General features: G+C 37.2%; 1 protein-coding gene across 5 annotated transcripts in view; it reads right to left on the reverse strand.

Annotated features, from left to right (window-relative positions):
- Positions 1-17,904, reverse strand: part of RNF169 (ring finger protein 169) — a 141,602-nt gene that overhangs the window by 61,493 nt on the left and 62,205 nt on the right. For all 5 annotated transcript variants that reach the window (XR_003683739.1, XM_028501629.1, XM_028501628.2 and 2 more), the window contains exon 4: positions 12,446-12,564. Coding sequence is in view for 4 of the 5 variants with exons in the window: in XM_028501629.1 (XP_028357430.1) it covers positions 12,446-12,564 (119 nt within the window). In the remaining variant the exon portion in view is untranslated. The remainder of the gene's footprint in view (positions 1-12,445; positions 12,565-17,904) is intronic.

Below are 17,904 nucleotides of genomic sequence, written 5' to 3' on the forward strand. Positions count from 1 at the left end.
TTCTGGCTTGTAGAGTTTCTGCTGAGAAATCAGCTGTTAACCTTATGGGAGTTCCCTTGTATGTTATTTGTCGTTTTTCCCTTGCTGCTTTCAATAATTTTTCTTTGTCTTATTTTTTGCCAATTTGATTACTATGTGTCTCGGCATGTCTCTCCTTGGGTTTATCCTGTATGGGACTCTCTGCACTTCCTGGACTTGGGTGGCTATTTCCTTTCCCATGTTAGGGAAGTTTTCGACTATAATCTCTTCAAATATTTTCTTTGGTCCTTTCTCTCTCTTCTCCTTCTGGGAACCCTATAATGGAAATGTTGTTGCGTTTAATGTTGTCCCAGAGGTCTCTTAGGCTGTCTTCATTTCTTTTCATTCTTTTTTCTTGATTCTGTTCTGCAGCAGTGAATTCCACCATTCTGTCTTCCAGGTCACTTACCCGTTCTTCTGCCTCAGTTATTCTGCTATGGATTCCTTCTAGTGTAGTTTTCATTTCAGTTATTGTATTGTTCATCTCTGTTTGTTTGTTCTTTAATTCTTCTAGGTCTTTTTTAAACATTTCTTGCATCTTCTCGATCTTTGCCTCCATCTTTTTCCGAGGTCCTGGATCATCTTCACTATCATTATTCTGAATTCTTTTTCTGGAAGGCTGCCTGTCTCCACTGCATTTAGTTTTTTTTCGGGGCTTTTATCTTGTTCCTTCAGCTGGTACATAGCCCTCTGTCTTTGCATCTTGTCTATTTTTCTGTGAATGTGGTTTTTGTTCCACAGGCTGCAGGATTGTAGTTCTTCTTGCTTCTGCTGTCTGCGCTCTGGTGGATGATGCTACCTAAGAGGCTTGTGCAAGTCCACTCTATGACTTTTGATAGGAGAATTTAATCCATTTACATTTAGAGTGATTACTGATATGTAAGGATTTACTAATGCCATCTTAGTCATTGTTTTCTAGCTGTTTTGTAGTTCTCTTGTTCCTTAATCCCTCTCTTGTGGCCTTCCTTTGTGAACTGATGATTTTCTATAGAGGTATGCTTTGATTCCCTTTTTATTTTATGTGAATCCACTGTAGGTTTTTGCTTTGTGGCTATCATGAGGCTTACATAAAACATCTTATAGATATGAGTCTATTTTATGCTTGATAACAACTTAACTTCGATCGCATACAACACTTTACCCTTTTACTCTCCTCCATTTTGTTTCTAATGTCACAAAACATTTCAATGTCACAAAACACTTGATGTCTTTTTATATTGTGTATTCATTAACAAATTAGTTTAGCTATAGTTATTTTTAATACTCTTGTCCTTTTAACATTTATACTACAGTTATGTGGTTAACATATCACCATGTTAACATTATTCTTAATTTGACTATATACTTACCTTTACCAGAGTGTTGTATATTTTCATATGTTTTCATGTTACTAATTTGTTTAATTTTGTTTCAGCCTGAAGAACTCCTTTCAGCATTTCTTGTAAGGCAGGTCTAGTGGTGATGAACTCCCTCAGCTTTTGTGTGTCTGGGAAAGTCTTTACCTCTCCTTCATATATGAAGTGCAACTTTACTAGACAGAGTATTTTGGCTGGCAGGTTTTTTTTTTTTCCTTTCAGTGCTCTGAATATATCATCCTACTCCTCTGGACTGTATCGTTTCTGTTGAGAATTCTACTGATAACCTTATGTGAGTTCCCTTGTAAGTTATAATCCTTTTCTCTTGCTGCTTTTAAGATGCTCACTTTGTCTTTTATATAGACAGTTTTATCGTAATGTGTCTGTTGAGCCATACCCTGTAGGCCTGCAAGCCCTCTACTTGCCCAGCCTCAAGACGGAAGAAAGAGCCCAGAGTTAGCAACAGAGACATCAGTAGTTTAATGGGATTAAACAGGGATCTCACATGTCTGAAGCAAGGTCCTGGAGTGACACCCCACTGTGTGCAGCAGACAGTGGGCAAGACATGGCAGTGGTCTTCACTACCAGGGGGAGAGGAAGGTTACCAGTTATAGGGGGAATTGATGTCAGGTTGGCTTATCAGTTACCAGGGAACGAGCAGAGGAGCACGCCCCTTACTGCCCCTTTGATAAGCTACCATGGTGGAGATGTTCTGATCTAAAGATTAGAACAATCACTAGATGGGGAGTGGGGAGGGGGTACAAGAATATAGGCATTAACTGATTAGGCTCTATGATTAAGAGGGCAGGTCAGTTATGTGAGTAGCGTGTAGGTGAAGCAGGGACTGGTTGAGCAGGGGATGTACAGAGAGCAAGAGAACAGCCATCTTGGGTGGCCTGATAATACAGTACCTTGGAGAGAATGGCTTTAGGTTGAGTTTGTTTGGTGACCTATGAGCTTCACAAACTTATATATCCAAATCTCTCCCCAGATTTGGGAAGTTCTCAGCTCTTATTAATTAATTAATTTTTACATATTTATTGGAGTATAATTGCTTTACAGTGTTGTGTTAGTTTCTACTGTACAACAAAGTGAATCAGCCATACATATACATATATCCCCATATCTTGTAGCTCACTGAGCTTCCTTAAAACAGCTAATTTGAAGTCTTTTTTGGATAAATCACAGATCTCCATGTTTTTGGGGATTCAATACTGGAAGACTGTTATGATCCTTTGATGCTGTCATGTTTCCTTGATTTTTCATGTTCCTTGACGTCTTGCATTGCTGTCCTCACATTTGAAGTAGCAGTCACCTCCTCCAAACTTTACTAACTGCCTTCAGGAGAGAAAAACCTTCCAACAGCTCTGGTAGGAATGCTGGGATTTTCTCAGATCTTCTATGGATACACCAGCTCCTTGCTTTCTCCCTCTGTGGCAAAATTCTCAAGCTTGTATGCCTTATCTTGATACTCCAACACACCAGGCCGAAAACTGACAGCCTCCATTTTGTTTTCCCAAGGGTGGCAATAAAGCTCATTTGTGGTCTCTCCCTTGCCCACAGATTCTAGCTGGCTTTCTACACATGCTTACTGGCCATTTGCCAAAACTCGCTCACTGCCACTGGGAGCATGCACAGGGAACTGGCCACAGGGTGGAAGCATGTGTGAATTAGGCATGTGGAGCGATGGGAGTGCCCATGGGCCAGTTGGGAGGACCCACAGGTGAGGCTTCCCCAGTGACTTGTGGGTGGAGTCTGTAATGTAGTTAGTAAGATCCTCATCCCTTTAATGCCCTCTGAGAGTCTTATCTGCTGCTTTCCCAGACTCTTCCTTCCCCTAGGTCATGTAGATCATGATTCAATACTCTGGTTGAGGCAGGAGAGAAATGGGCTTCTTATACAGTTGGAGAAGCCAGGTGTTCACTCACACGCTCTCACTTTCTCCCATAGGGGCAATCACCAGCCAGGAAAATCTCTCTTGAACCTGAGCTCTGCTGCCCTGGGGTAGGGGTGATGCAGGTTAAGTCAAAGTGTTTCTCTTACCCTCTCTAATGCATCAAAGCTTGTACTTTTTTTCCTCCAATGGCGTGCTGGACTATAGATTCATAAAGGATATTGGTCTGTAGTTTTCTTTTCTTGTGATGTCTGCATATGGCTTTGGTATCAGGGTAATACTGGCTTCAAAGAATGAATGAGTCAGGAAGTATTCACTCCTCTTCTAATTTTTGAAAGAGTCTGAGAAACATTCATGTTGATTCTTTTTTAAATGTTTGGTAGTAACACCAGTGAAGCCATCTGGTCCTGGGCTTTTCTTTGCCAGATGTTTTTTGATTACTGGTTCAACCTTTTCACTTGTTATATAGGTCTATTCAGATTTTCAATTTCTTCTTGAATCAGTTAGGTATTTTGTTTCTAGCTAGGTATACAGTATTATTCAAGTCTTCTATATCCTTTGTTTATCTTTCATCTGTATAGCCTACCCATCATTGAAAGTGGGTGTTAAAGTCTCCAACTATTAATATTAAAATGTCTATTATTCCCCTTAATTCTGTCAGTTTTTGCTTCACATATTTTATGGACCCATAATTAGGCATACATGTGTTTACAGCTGTTAAATCTTCTTTGCGGATTGACCCTTTTATAATTATACAATGCCTCTCTTTGTCTCTTGTAATAATTTTTGTCCTAAAGTCTATGTTGTCTGATATTGTATAGCTATTCTAGTTCTCTTTTGGTCACTGTTTACATCTTTCACTTTCAACCTACTTCTGTCTCTGGATCTAAAGTGAGTCTCATCATATATTTGGACTATACTGTTTTTAAATCCATTCTGCCAATCTCTGCCTTTTAATTGGAGAGTTTAATTCATTTACATTTAATGTAATTACTGATAAGGAAGAACTTCTGCAATTTTTCTATTTATTTTCTATATGTCTTATACTTTTTTGTTCCACAATGTCTCCATTAATGCCTTCTTTTGTGTTAGATATCTCCTACTGTACCATTTTGATTTCCTTCTTATTTCTTTAACTATGTATGTTTTAGTTATTTTCTTAGTGGTTGCCCTGGGGAATTACAATTAACATCTTAATTGAAGACAATATATTTCAAACTAATACGAACTCAATTTCAATAGCATACATAAACTTCGTTCCTATATAACTATATTCCCCCAATGTTGTTATTGTCACATGAAGAGTCACAAAAATCATGAATGTGAAAATATCATGTAAACCATCAACATAATATATAGATATTATTATTGTAGTATTTGGTCAGGTTAAGAGGCTTCAATGCTGGCTGAGAATCATCAGCAGTAAACTTGATAATGTTCCTAAGATTTAAGAGCTCAAACAATACCTTTGCTAAAAAACAGAGGAAGTAACTACTCCTCCCACCTTTGTGCACATCCATTTCTATATTCCCAAACCCTCACACGGTGCCTGGCACATAGTGGATATATTCAATAAATTTCTTATAAGTGAATAAAAATATAAACAGAAATGCCTATGACATCCTTAAGGAAAGGAAAGAAAACTTCATCATTTATTAGGAATCTATTGTCTGTCAGGCATTGTGTGTTTTAAATATACTGTATCTCATTTAATCCATATAGAAACCCTATAAATCAGCATCCTTAATTTACAGACAAAGAACTGAAGGAAGTGATTTTTCCAGGTCACACAGCTGAAGCCAAAGTTTAAACCTGTATCTCCAAGACTCTAAGGCCTGTGCTCTTTCTACCACAGCATACTGATCTTACATTCTACTCTACTCTGCCATAGAATAGACCCAGCACGTCTAGAGAAGTTCTCTCTTCCAAACACATAATGAAGTCATAAACGAGACAGCAGCATTGTCTGAAAGGCAACTAGCTTAAAATTTCCACTGCCAAGGGACCAGATGGTTTCTGGGATTTCTAGTTAAGCTAAAAATACCCACAACCACAATGCATCTGACTTACAAACAAAGAAAAGGAGAAGCAGCCAGTATAAACATGCAGCTGGAAAGCTAGAAGATTTAATGCTTATAAAGCACTGCTTAAAGAGTTTTCAAATGGTATTACATGATATAAAACATTAGATAGCTCATGTTATTAATTGCTCACTCATCACTCTCTCTGTCTCTCACATACCCATACCACATTAGTTTTTTAATCAAACTCTCAGGTCTGGCAGAGCTGAGTTCCACCAAGAAGCTGAAGGTCGGAGAGGATCCTCCTCCCAGCCCCTAGCCTGGGTGTGTGAGGCCTCCCACCCCCACACACGTACTTGAATAAAAGCAGCAGCTTCCTTAGGCCTAGCTGTAGCTGCCATGCACCCAGAAATGGGTAAGATTTTGTTACAATCCTTCCCTTGTATATTGTTGGGTTATCTGCCTTGTGTATACTAGCATTCTTTCTTTTTCTTTTTTTAACTAACTAACTTATTTATTTATTTATGGCTGCATTGGGTCTTCGTTGCGGTGCATGGGCTTCTTATTGCGGTGGCTTCTCTTGTTGCGGAGCACGGGCTCTAGGCGGGCGGGCTTCGGTAGTTGTGGCACATGGGCTTCAGTACTTGTGGCTCACGGGCTCTAGAGCACAGGCTCAGTAGTTGTGGCACACAGGTTTAGTTGCTCCGCGGCATGTGGAATCTTCCCGGACCAGGGCTTCAAACCCGTGTCCGCTGCATTGACCGGCGGATTCTTAACCACTGCACCACCAGGGAAGTCCCTCTTTCTTTTTTTAAAGTGTAAAATTTAATGGTTTTTAGTATATTCACAGAGTTATTTAACCATCACCACCATTTTAAAACATTTCCATCACCTCATAAAGAAACCTCATACCCTTTAGCTATTACTCCTAAACCCCGCCTTCTCCTCCAGCCCTAAGCAACCACTGATCTACTTTCTGTCTCTACATATTTGCCTATTCTGGACATGCACTAGTATTTGTTTGCTGATGGATAGGAACATTGTTTCCACAGCTGTATTTCAAAAGGCCTAGAGTAATGCAAAAGGATTTGAGTCCCCTCAAACAACAGGATAACTGGACAGCTTCTTACCCACCTCTGTACAATCTTTTATTTTTTTAGAACAAGACAGGGTATAAATTATTTAAACAAACAGAAGGAAGGAAGCTTTCTGTTGTAAAGGTAGATCATTTCAAGACAAAGAGGTAATAAGCACAGAGCCTTCTGTCACAGGGTTCTGACAATGGTTTGCTAGCAAGAGCACAGGTTTGGAGTCAAGAGAGACCTGAGTTCCAATTCCATCTCTGTCACTCTACTCAGGTGAGAAGTTCTGGGGTGAGTTACTTAACCTCTTTGAACTGCATTTTCCTTAGCTGAAAAATTAGAATGTTATAAATCTTATAGGATTAATGTAAGAACTAAAGGAAATGAGGTATGTAAAGTACTGAACATGGCAGGAAGCCCTGGGAAAAAGCTAGTTACCTGATACTACCCTTCACCATCCTGCCAGACCCCTCTGAAAACCACCAGTATATTCCTATTTTAGTAACGCAGAGAGATTACTGACACCTCTAAAACCTGCTCCTTAAATTCCACATCACTTCTCCTTAAGCTATCTTCCTTTTCCATCCATACTCCATACTCTTAACAAGATTTGTCCTCTTAACCAGCTCATCCACTTGATTCGCTTCTATTCTTTTATCCCTCCCCCAAAACACACACGCGCGCGCACACACACACGCACACGCACACACACGACCTGCCCCAGGCCATCATCAAGCCTTGTGGTTTCTTTTAAATCACTACCTCATTTTTCTCTCATAGTCTCCTTTCCCTCATGGTTACTGTTTGGACTATTTCCCACACATAACTTGCTAAGTCTAATCCTGAGATTTTTACAGAACTCACTAACTGCCTTACCCTTTCCTTTTCATGCCCTGGTCACATTTCCTCCACCTTTTAAAACCCTGCTCTAAGCCACTTCTAGACACTTCAGTTTTAGAGGTGAAAAGAATCTTAAGAAATCATTCAGGGAAATCCCCTGCCCAGCAATAGGTAGGGCATAACAACTTGCATTTTACATAAATGATACAGAAGGAGGTCAACTGATTTTACTCAAGCTCATACCACTACTTCCCTAAAACTCCCTAGACTGGCTTCTCCACCCTCACCTCTCTGGTTTGCCTCCTTTCATCAATTCTAAAGCTAGTCCTCCAGGGCTTCCCTGGTGGCACAGTGGTTAAGAATCCACCTGCCAATGCAGGAGACACAGGTTCAAGCCTTGGTCCAGTAAGATCCCACATGCTGCGGAGCAACTAAGCCTGCGCGCCACAACTACTGAACCTGCGCTCTAGAACCCGCAAGCCACAATTACTGAAGCCCGCGTGCCTAGAGCCCACGCTCCGCAACAGGAGAAGCCACCGCGATGAGAAGTCCGTGCACCACAAGGAAGAGTAGCCCCCGCTCGCTGCAACTAGAGAAAGCCTGTGCACAGCAACGAAGACCCAACACAGCCAAAAATAAAATAAATTAATTAAAAAATAATAAAGCTAGTCCTCCAGTATCACATCATTTATGTGTCTGGTATCTGTCCACTGAAAGCATCTATATTTTCATTCGTTCATTTTAAAAAAGAGGAACAAGTCTGCATATTTTAATTCACTCCAACAGTGGCTGGGCATGCAGTTAATATGACTGAGTCTGCAGTCAGTCTGTCTCTGTCTCTCCTTACACACACACCTTAGAGGAAGCACAGACACTTCAGGTCTCTTTTGCTGCACCCCACTCTGAACCACAGACTCAGGCTTAAAGTATATGGGCATTAGAAAACAAAATAATGTAGTTAATTTCTACTTAATTAAGGCTTAATTATTACTCAGTGTAACACAGATTTTTCTTTTACAGAATCTATAAAAAGGATCCTCATAAGCTACTGCTAATGTATTAAAGAGCTAAAGGCAACTTTATAGTATAAAAGCTTTATCAATGTGGTCATTAGACTCCCCCTAAATCCCATATTAATCCTATGGAATCTAGTCTAAACAACAGCCACCAGCCAATCTGTTTCCTCCACAGCTCCCAGAGTCCTCCCTCCTAGGGACTCTGCAAGTTTGACAATTCTGACAAAGCCCCCTTTAACCTACCCAAGGGCACAAGACCTATCTCATTAAACATTCCACAAGTATTTATTAAGCCTCTGCTATGTGCCAGGCACTGTACTAAGTACTGTGAATACAATGGTAAACAAGATTTTTGTCCCTGCTTGCAAAGGATTTAAAGCCTAGTGGGAAAATGGGCAGAGGCAGCATAGGGATCTATAAGAAAGTCACGGGGGACAAAAGGGTATAGTGGAAAGAGCCAAGAAATCTCAGTTCTAACTCACTGTCCTACTACTCTAGCAGTCTAAGATTTGGCAAGCCATGGTCTCTCGCTGAGCTTTAGTCTTCTCACCCATAAAACAAAGGAATTAGATAAAACAATATTTAAGATCCTTTTCAGTTCTAAGAGTTCTAAAAGAAGATAACAACAAAATAGCAGCAGCTATACTCACTGAAGGCTTATCATATGCCGGGAATCTCACTAGGCACCATTTACTTAAGATACAGTTTTGTAGAGAATGGCAGTACTGGCATTACTGCATCACTTTCCTTTTTTCATTTTTTAAACTGGAAGGAGGATAGATGGTTTGATTATATTTCTTTTTATGGTTATACCTTATTCCCAAGAAGAATTTTAAGTGACTTACAGTAAAAATACATAAAGAATGAGCGTTAATAGAGAATAAAGACCACATTAAGTAATAAATATGAGAAGAGTATACCAAAAATTATTTTTTTTAATTATATGCCATGTTGGAAGGCCATGATGACTGAATTGAAAACTCCGTCTTAATTCTAAACTTCCTGACAGCCAAAGCAAAGAGGAAAACACAACTGAACGTGTAGCTCTTAGAAAAGACAGTAGCTCAACAGAGAAAGTTTTTCCAGACTGAGCTTTTAGAATAACTTGCAACCACGTTTTTTGTTTGATTCTTCTAGTGGTGAAGAGGGCATGAGGAATGAAGGGAAATAAATTTAAACAAATAAACAAACAAACCAGTTTTTCAGGTATTTAAAATAAAAGCCTAACTTTATAATTATATATCTTATGGTTCAGGTTAATTCTTTTCAATTCACATATATTTTATAATTTACTTAGAAATGACCTTGGGTTAACTATTACTCTATCTGCCTATTTGGAAGAAGTTTCATTTTCAAAGGGCTATAGAACTTTATTAATAGTGCCGCAAAACATTCTTTGCTTTGAATGTTTCAAATGAAAATAGACTGAGCTACTGGCAAGACTCGGCCAGAATCTATTGATGGATTCCTTCCAAAATAACCATCCTATCAGGACTACTCACTCTTAACTCCATGCTTTTGGGCTTAAGAAAGAAAAGTTTATAAAGTAGATAAGTAAAATAAATGCAGATTAATTTGATTTAAATACAGATGTAAAAAACTTTAAAGCTTTTGCAGATGAACTCTCTTTAGGAAACAAACTTGCAGAGAAAAACCTATTCTTCTGTTATTGCTTAACAGACAGAAAAAAATGCATTTGAAATATCCCAAAACTGTTAACAATGCTAATTCTTTTTTTCTTGTGGTAAAATATATATAACATGAAAGTTACCATTTTAACCATTTTAAGTTTACAGGCACATCGCTATGCAACCATCACCATGCTAATTCTTTTTTAATATATCCATATGCCTCATCTCATTGTCAGCACTAACAACTTCATATTGTTTTCCTAAATATCATTTAGAATTGAAACTTAATATTTTCTTAACTAAGAAGTAAAACATGTTGACTAAATAAGAGATGCAATTCACAGTATTACCATAATAAATTTTCCAACCTAAAGTTTCCATGACATCAGCAAACTATTTCCTAAAAAGATAACCCTACCAAGCAAATCCAATTAATTTTTTTAAAAACTGTACTAATAACTGAACTCAGCCCACAACCTTGGATATTTGGAAAAAATAAATGCTGAAATCCATAAATGTATAATACTGATTGTAACATTTCTTAACAATAACATGTTAAGTAAATATTTTCCTATAATCCCATTGTGACTCAATGATACATACTAAGGGCAAGGATGGGCCAAGGAGCAGGAAAAGAAGATATAATACCACACATATTCCAGAGCCACACATAATCAAAAGCACACCCCTCTGTATAGACTTTACATTTTGCCCTTTAGAGAAGAATTTTCTAAGTTCCTTGGTAGGCATTTCTAAGTAACAACATATTAACCTTCTACCCACTTTAAAAGAATGAATTACAGGGGTAGAGACTGGAATTGGTAATAAGTAGTTCACCTATCCAGTGTCCACTCCAATTAACTGGGGCAATTTGGCCTTGGCATCATATTTGGGTTTTAATAAAATTTTCCTTTTTCCCAAGTTATTTCAAATGAAGAGATATTAATTAACTAATCACAGACTGCCTAAAGCAACATTTATTTGTTTCAGGGGATATTTATTGTGACTTGATTGGAATTAATATGATCTTTTTCTCTTTTCAGTAGATCCCTCTAATAATCATTAAGATATACCCACTATAAATGGGGAAAAATCCACATACACATTCAGAAGCTGACAATTCTCAGTCAAGCAATCTTGAATTTTTTAACTTTACAGGGCATCTATAGTTCAAGCTCATATGCACAAAGCAAGAGTTTCATCATCACCATAAAAGGTTAAGTACACTGGCTTACATCTTACGTATTGGGTTCTCATTTCATCAGTCAAGCTACAGCGGCTACAATCCAGTGGCCATTCAACAAATGTCAAATGAGTGAATAAACAGTTTAGGAAAGGGCATTCCTGGAAGGAGTTACTGTCACCCAGAGAAGGGGAGGCATTTAAGAGAAGGAGAGGTTTAGCGAATTTTACTCACAGAAATAACAGGAAATACTCAATATTCTGTAATAACCTATATGGGAAAAGAATCTGAAAAAGAATGAATATATATATGTATAACTGAATCACTTTACTGTACACCTGAAACTAACACGACATTGTAAATCAACTATACTCCAATAAAATTTAAAAAAGAAAAAGAAAGAACAGGAAAATCAGAACATATACCAAAAGGATTCAGATATAAAAACAACAGGGATCACAACAGTATGAACTTTATAACATTCTTAAACTTGGTAGATTTTTTTGGTCATATTTATTAGTGAGTAGCAATAAAAAGCCTTAAGATATAAAGGGTGCAGGTATATGTCCATAGGAACAGCAAGAGAGATACACTTCATAGTGCTGTGGGAAGGAGGAGAAGAACCCTAGAAATAAGGGTGAGTAATGCCAGCTTTAAATCAAAATGGACAACAAAATGGGGTAAAGACTGTGTCTTTTTATATTAAAAGAGAGGGCATGGCACGTAGTACCTACTGTCTGTTGAATAAATGATTCCTTCCAGCCTTCCTCTCTTCTTTCATTTCTTCTTCTCTTCCTTTCCCTCTTGTTATCTATCTACCTACCTACCTATCCATCCATCTATCCATCCTTCTTTCCTTCCTTCCACCGAGCCCTTCATTATTCTTCCATCACCCAACATTCATCCAATTCCTCCTTCCTTTCCTCCCTAGGGCCTGCAAAGTCTAAAGGAACAAGAAATGCCTTGACAAAGGTCTTAAAAACTTTTTAGTTTGCCCTCTTGAAACCTATCAATATATATTTTAGTTCCAGGCATTGAAAATACATCAACTCTGGCCTCAAGTTCCTATTAAGAGGAAAAAAAGTCCACAAAGAAAATCCATGGATACTGTCTTCAATATCAATGGCTGCTGAAGGCTTTGTTGTTTCCTCCCAGAAAAGAAAATTCAACTCTGCAGCAGAGCAATTAGTACAATCTTATCCTGAGGATACCCGAATTGGGTAAAATTTACTTTTCTTTAAAATTTCAGGTCAGCCCCTTATTCCTAACCCATATTTGAAAACAAGTTCCCCCATTTTCCCTCACTCCCACCTCCCCCTAAGTAGCTACAACAAACACTTTAAAGCTCCCCCAGTCCCTTTTGTCTCATATCCCAAAATGAAAGAATTCAATATCAGTCTCTTACCCTGCCAGGAAAGATAAGGAGTAGGAGTTGTTCTTGGAAACAAATGCCGAGCGGTGTGTCTGTATCATCTTGCCTCGAGAAGGTTCTTCATTCTCTGAATCTGAGAGACGCGCAGGACACTGGCAGGAGACAAGGGAGACAACACTGTCCATTTGGGGCTCCCATGGAATCTCCCAAAGCTATTGTTCAAATCTCTCTTTCTATTATATGCTCTCTCTGAGTTCCAATCTGTTTCCAACTGCCTCCTGGGATCCCAATCTGGATATCCCAAATGCAGCTCAAACTTAATATATCCAAAATCAAACTCAATCTTTCTCTTCTCTAAGTCCCCCTACCAACCCAGTTAGAAGCTTCAATGTCACCCATGACTCTTTCCTTTCCTTTCTTCAAAGCCATAATAACATTGTATAGAGGTTTTGAGTACCCCAACACATCCAAATATTTTATTTCATCTACTCTTTAACCTACCCCACTAAGAAGGGATTATTACCTTTTACAGATGGCAAACTGAGGCTCAGAGTAGTTAATTTGCCTAGGATTGTAGAGTTAATAAGTAGTTAACGTTGGCACTGTGATCCAGAGCATCTGTCTCCAAACTGCCTCCACGTTATGTCTACTTTGCTCCATTCTACTCCTTGAATGTCTTTCAGAGCTAACTCTTCTCATGTATACTCATTGTCACTGCCTTTCCTTAGATTCTCATCATCTTCTGCCTTGACTACTGCAATAATCTACTTATGGGTCTTGCTCTCTCCAGTCTTTCTTCCCTCCAATCCCCTCCATATTATCAAACACACAGAAAGAATCCCATCACTCCCCTGCTTAACCGTTGGTGACTTCAGGATAAAGTCTAAATACCTCAGCATGATCCAATAACCTTCAGAAACTAGATCCAATCTTCTTCCAAGTTTTTCTCCCACCAGTTCCCACACAGGGAACTCCTTGAGCTCTACTGCAATCATACTACTTTCTACTCTCCACATGTACCATCATAGTCTTTCAAAACTCCTATTCTTTTGCACATGCCATTAGTCCCTTTGCCTAAGATTCTCCTTCCACATTCTCTGCCTATAAAATACTCACTGGCCTTTCAGAGGCATCTTAAATGTCACTTTCGCTTCCAAATACCCTTAGATCAGCTTTTTCCATCTTGCTGACACTCATTCATTTACCTTCATTTTATTTTAGAGTATCTTTTTGAGTCTTTAAATTTACATTCAAAGTTTCTTTTACGTGTGTCTTTTGCATACACATATGAGGATTTGCTCATGATTCAATATGAGTGTCTTCTTTATAGGGGGAGCAACTAATCACACTGAACTGTAGCTTCTTATTTAGGAGTCTGATTTCTGCTGTAGACAACAGACTCTTTGAGAGCAAGTGACCACCTTTTCTTTAAAACTTCTGATACCATTATATAGTAGGTAAACAAAAAAAGTCTAATAATCTAATGATTAACCAGTTTTCTAATGATTAAATGACTATCAAAGTTAGAGTTGATAGACAGAGGCATGCAAGGCATCTTATGGCTCAGAGTACCCTGTATTCCTTAAATGCTTTGTTATTCTCTAGGTTGACAGGCACATTCATACAACAGGCTATGTTTCCAACAGCCTTTAAGAAACAGTTGAAGGATTACAATTTACAGAGAAGCTTTTCAATTCTGTAGGGTATCTATCACTCCTTAAAGACCCCTGTTGTACAAACTATTCACTGGAGAAACTTTAATAGCACTAACCCATTACCAAATTTATTGGAAAGAAAGAAGAAGTTCTGACATCAACAGACTCAACAGGGGATAAATAATGGCAATTTTTTTAGGTCTTTCTGCATAATCAATTCAGTACCAAATAAAAGAATGTTCAAATTCCAGCTCTATTGCTTAGCTATCACTGTCACTATAGGTTAGTTGCTTTACCTTTTTGAGCCTCAGTTTCTCATCTATAAAATTAAAAATGATCTGTCTACTACGTATATTGTGATTAACCATTAAAAACACATAGTGCATTAGCTCACAAGTAGTAAGTGCTCAACAAAAGACAGATTTTATTTATATCAATTTTAATACTATTAATGTTTTAACAAAAAAACTCGTATTATAATAGGTATATGCCAGGTTCCTTTTAATTGTTGAAAATAAATTTACATTATTATAAATAAATAATTATATAAACAGAAGGTACCCTGACCCCCAATCCCTCTATATTTCTACCCTCACAAAACCTAGAGCCATAAGATAGGAAAATATTTACCTCTCATCTTTAACTTTGGATAAAAACAAGCATATAGGACTATCGATTCCTAAAATGGAAATCTCTAAAATGATATATTTTTAAATGTTATGCCTAAAAAAAATTAAAAGAATGATAATACCCAGGGTTGGCAAGGGTGTGAGGAAATTAGTTTAGCACATTTGTTTACTACTGTTTAATACAAACTTTAAAGTTCAAAGTTTAATACAAACTTTCTGGAGGTCAACTGAATAATAAATACCAAAAAGTCTTAAAAAGTACACTCCCTTTGATCTGATCTTTCCACTTCTAGTAATTTATAAGGAACTAATGAGACATGTGGATTTCACCACAGCAGTGGTTTAAGATAGCAAAATCTCAACAGATCAATTAAACAAATTAATTGGATAAATTCTACAGTAAAGAATAACTAGCAGACCACTAAATAATGATATGGTATTCTTTATTTACATGGAAAGACAGCCAGGACTTATAATTTATTAAAGAAGGTTATAAAACAGTATGTATACTGGGTTACATTTTCTGAAAAGAAAAACAATATATTTTATACACACACACACACACACACACACACACACACACACACAAACAAACTTAGAAAAGAAGTCTGGAAGGATATTCACCAAAATGTTTATAGGAGTTATCTCTAGGTTATGGGATGATAAGCAATTTTTCACTTTCAACTTTATAATCTTTGGTATGACTATAATTGTTACACCAAATTGTTTTCCAACAATCGCACTATTGTCGGTATTAACTGCACCATAACAAATCGTAATAAATTAAACATCGTGCCTATTTTATTTTCTTTCTGAACAAATAACTGTTTCTAGAATAAGCACTTTTCTTCCTCTATTTGGATTCAACTTGATAAACACGTATCAAACACTTGTGATGTGCAAGGTACTATGGGAGATTTAAAAAACAGTAAGACACATTTCCTATACTTAACAAACTTACAAATTAAGTAGAGAAACACAAACACACAAATAACCATAATGTAAGGAAGAATGAAGTAAGTCCTATAAAAGTTACAAAGTGAGGAGAGGAAAGTTGAAGAGAATGGATGATGGGAGTGGAGAAAAAGTGAGGAATCCCTATAGGTTCCAGGAAGGTGACAGCTTTTGAACTGGACATGGAAAGATAAATAGCCTTTCAACAGGTAAGGTCAGTGGCATTTCAATGAGATGAAATGCAAGAGCAAGGATTCTCAGGAAGGAAAGCATAGATTATACATTTGGGAGAAAGCAAACAGCTCTGTTCCCTGGAGTTCTCGGATGTAAGCAAAAATGGAAAGATAAGCTAGAATAATACTAAGGACCTGAATGTTGGGGTGAAGAGTTCTCATTTAATTCCACAGGAAATGGGGAGCCACTGAGGTTTTTGGAGCAGGAGGGTGAAATGATCAGTCCAGCTCTAATCATAATACTCTCTCTATAAAATATAATCCTTCAGCTGTCTTTCCACTGAGACCACTTGAGCTTCTTTTCAGTCTCAATATGAATGTATCCTTGGCTAAACTAAATGAAATTATTTGTTCAACACCAAAATTTCTTAAGACATATTTAAAGTAAAATTGTAAAAGTCCTCAAAAATATAAAAGCAAACAGAAAAAAGGTAAAATCACAAAAATCTAAAACTTAAAGTGTTCATAGATCTGATTTTATTCAATGTATAGGAAATTTTGCAAAACTGGCCATTGCCAATCAGGATTTGTACTTCCTGATTCCTTTTAAGATTAAATTTTAGGTTGATGTAATTAATTTCTACTTCAAAGATTATAGTGGCAAAAGAAAAAATAATTAGAGCAATTTCCCATCCTTGCTATGAATTAATACTAGAGATCATTTCCTGGAGGAAACCTAGATCTGGCAAGGCCGAAAACAATAGGTTCTTTCTATCTAAAGGACCATAGTAAAGAGTAAGCTCTCTTTGTCAAAATTGGTTTGTCCTAAAAAGAAATGTCTTTCTGGGCTGTTTTCCCTGAGGACACTCATGGACAGTCCTGTTGGGGTGAAGAGGCAGAGTTTGCGGTCTTTAGAGACTACAGACAACAGTTGGGGCTTAGTCAGAAGACATACTATATGCACAAGACTATCATATATTTTATTCCTCCCTTCCTAGATAAACTGTATTCTCTCCAAAAGCCGTCTTTTTCCTTTTGTAGTTCCCAATGAACAGAGCACTGAGAGTACATAAGCATTTCATATTTGTTAAACTGAATCTTTTAGAAGCTTGGAATGCAAATGGTTGTTTTTAACAATAATTAAATAGTAACAATTATTATTATTATAACTGGGGTAAAAAAGCCCCACATATACATTGACAGTCAGCAAATACTATCAATCCAAGAAAGCTTAAGTAATCTCAAATTTTGAAATTCCGGAAAAATGCCTTGCAAAGAGTAAACCTAAGGCACAGAGAAATTAAGTAACCTGGCCAAAGTTATACAATCTGTTACAATGCTGGGATCTGTTTAACAGGCAGACTTCAGGTCTAGAGATTTTTTTTCCCTCTATTCTGGTATGTTGTCTGTCTTTATATATGGTAAAGCTTTATTAAATCCACCTAATTAAAAATATAGCCTGAAATACTAACAAGCCTGAATCACAAAACATTTTAATAGATATGACTCCAAAGGTATGCTAAGTACATATAGCAAGTAATAGAAGATGTCTAATCCAATATGAATTACTAAAGAAAAAAAAAACAATTGTAATCATCCATTTGAGCCATAATCAGTGGATCCTCCAAAAGTGCTTTCTTGTATTAGTTAAATATACCATTTACAACATTTTCCAGTAATTTGCTTGGTAAATAAGTAATGAAAAAAAATTCAGGCAAGATTTGGCCCAATTAGAAGTATAATTAGGTTAAGTTTAAACTAAGTAATCTAATATTGAGGACCTACTTTGTAAATAGAACTGTGCTGCTTGGGGCATTATAAAGAGTAAGGAGAAGTAAAATACAAACTAAAAGGAAATCTAGTTGAGGATATAACACATACAGAACTCAGATGTCAAGTAACAACTCATAAATCAAAATGACAATACATGTATAAAACTTATCACAAGTAGTAAACTATACCAGGTTTTTCCTCTCACTCACCTTTTTCCCCCACTGTTCCCCCTTAATCTTTCCACACAAGTCTCATTGTCCCATTCACAAATCATTTTCTCCAGCTCTCCATCTGAATGCTAAGTTCTT

Source organism: Physeter macrocephalus, chromosome 16 (genome assembly GCF_002837175.3).
Source record: "Physeter macrocephalus isolate SW-GA chromosome 16, ASM283717v5, whole genome shotgun sequence".
Taxonomy (NCBI): Eukaryota; Metazoa; Chordata; class Mammalia; order Artiodactyla; family Physeteridae; genus Physeter; species Physeter macrocephalus.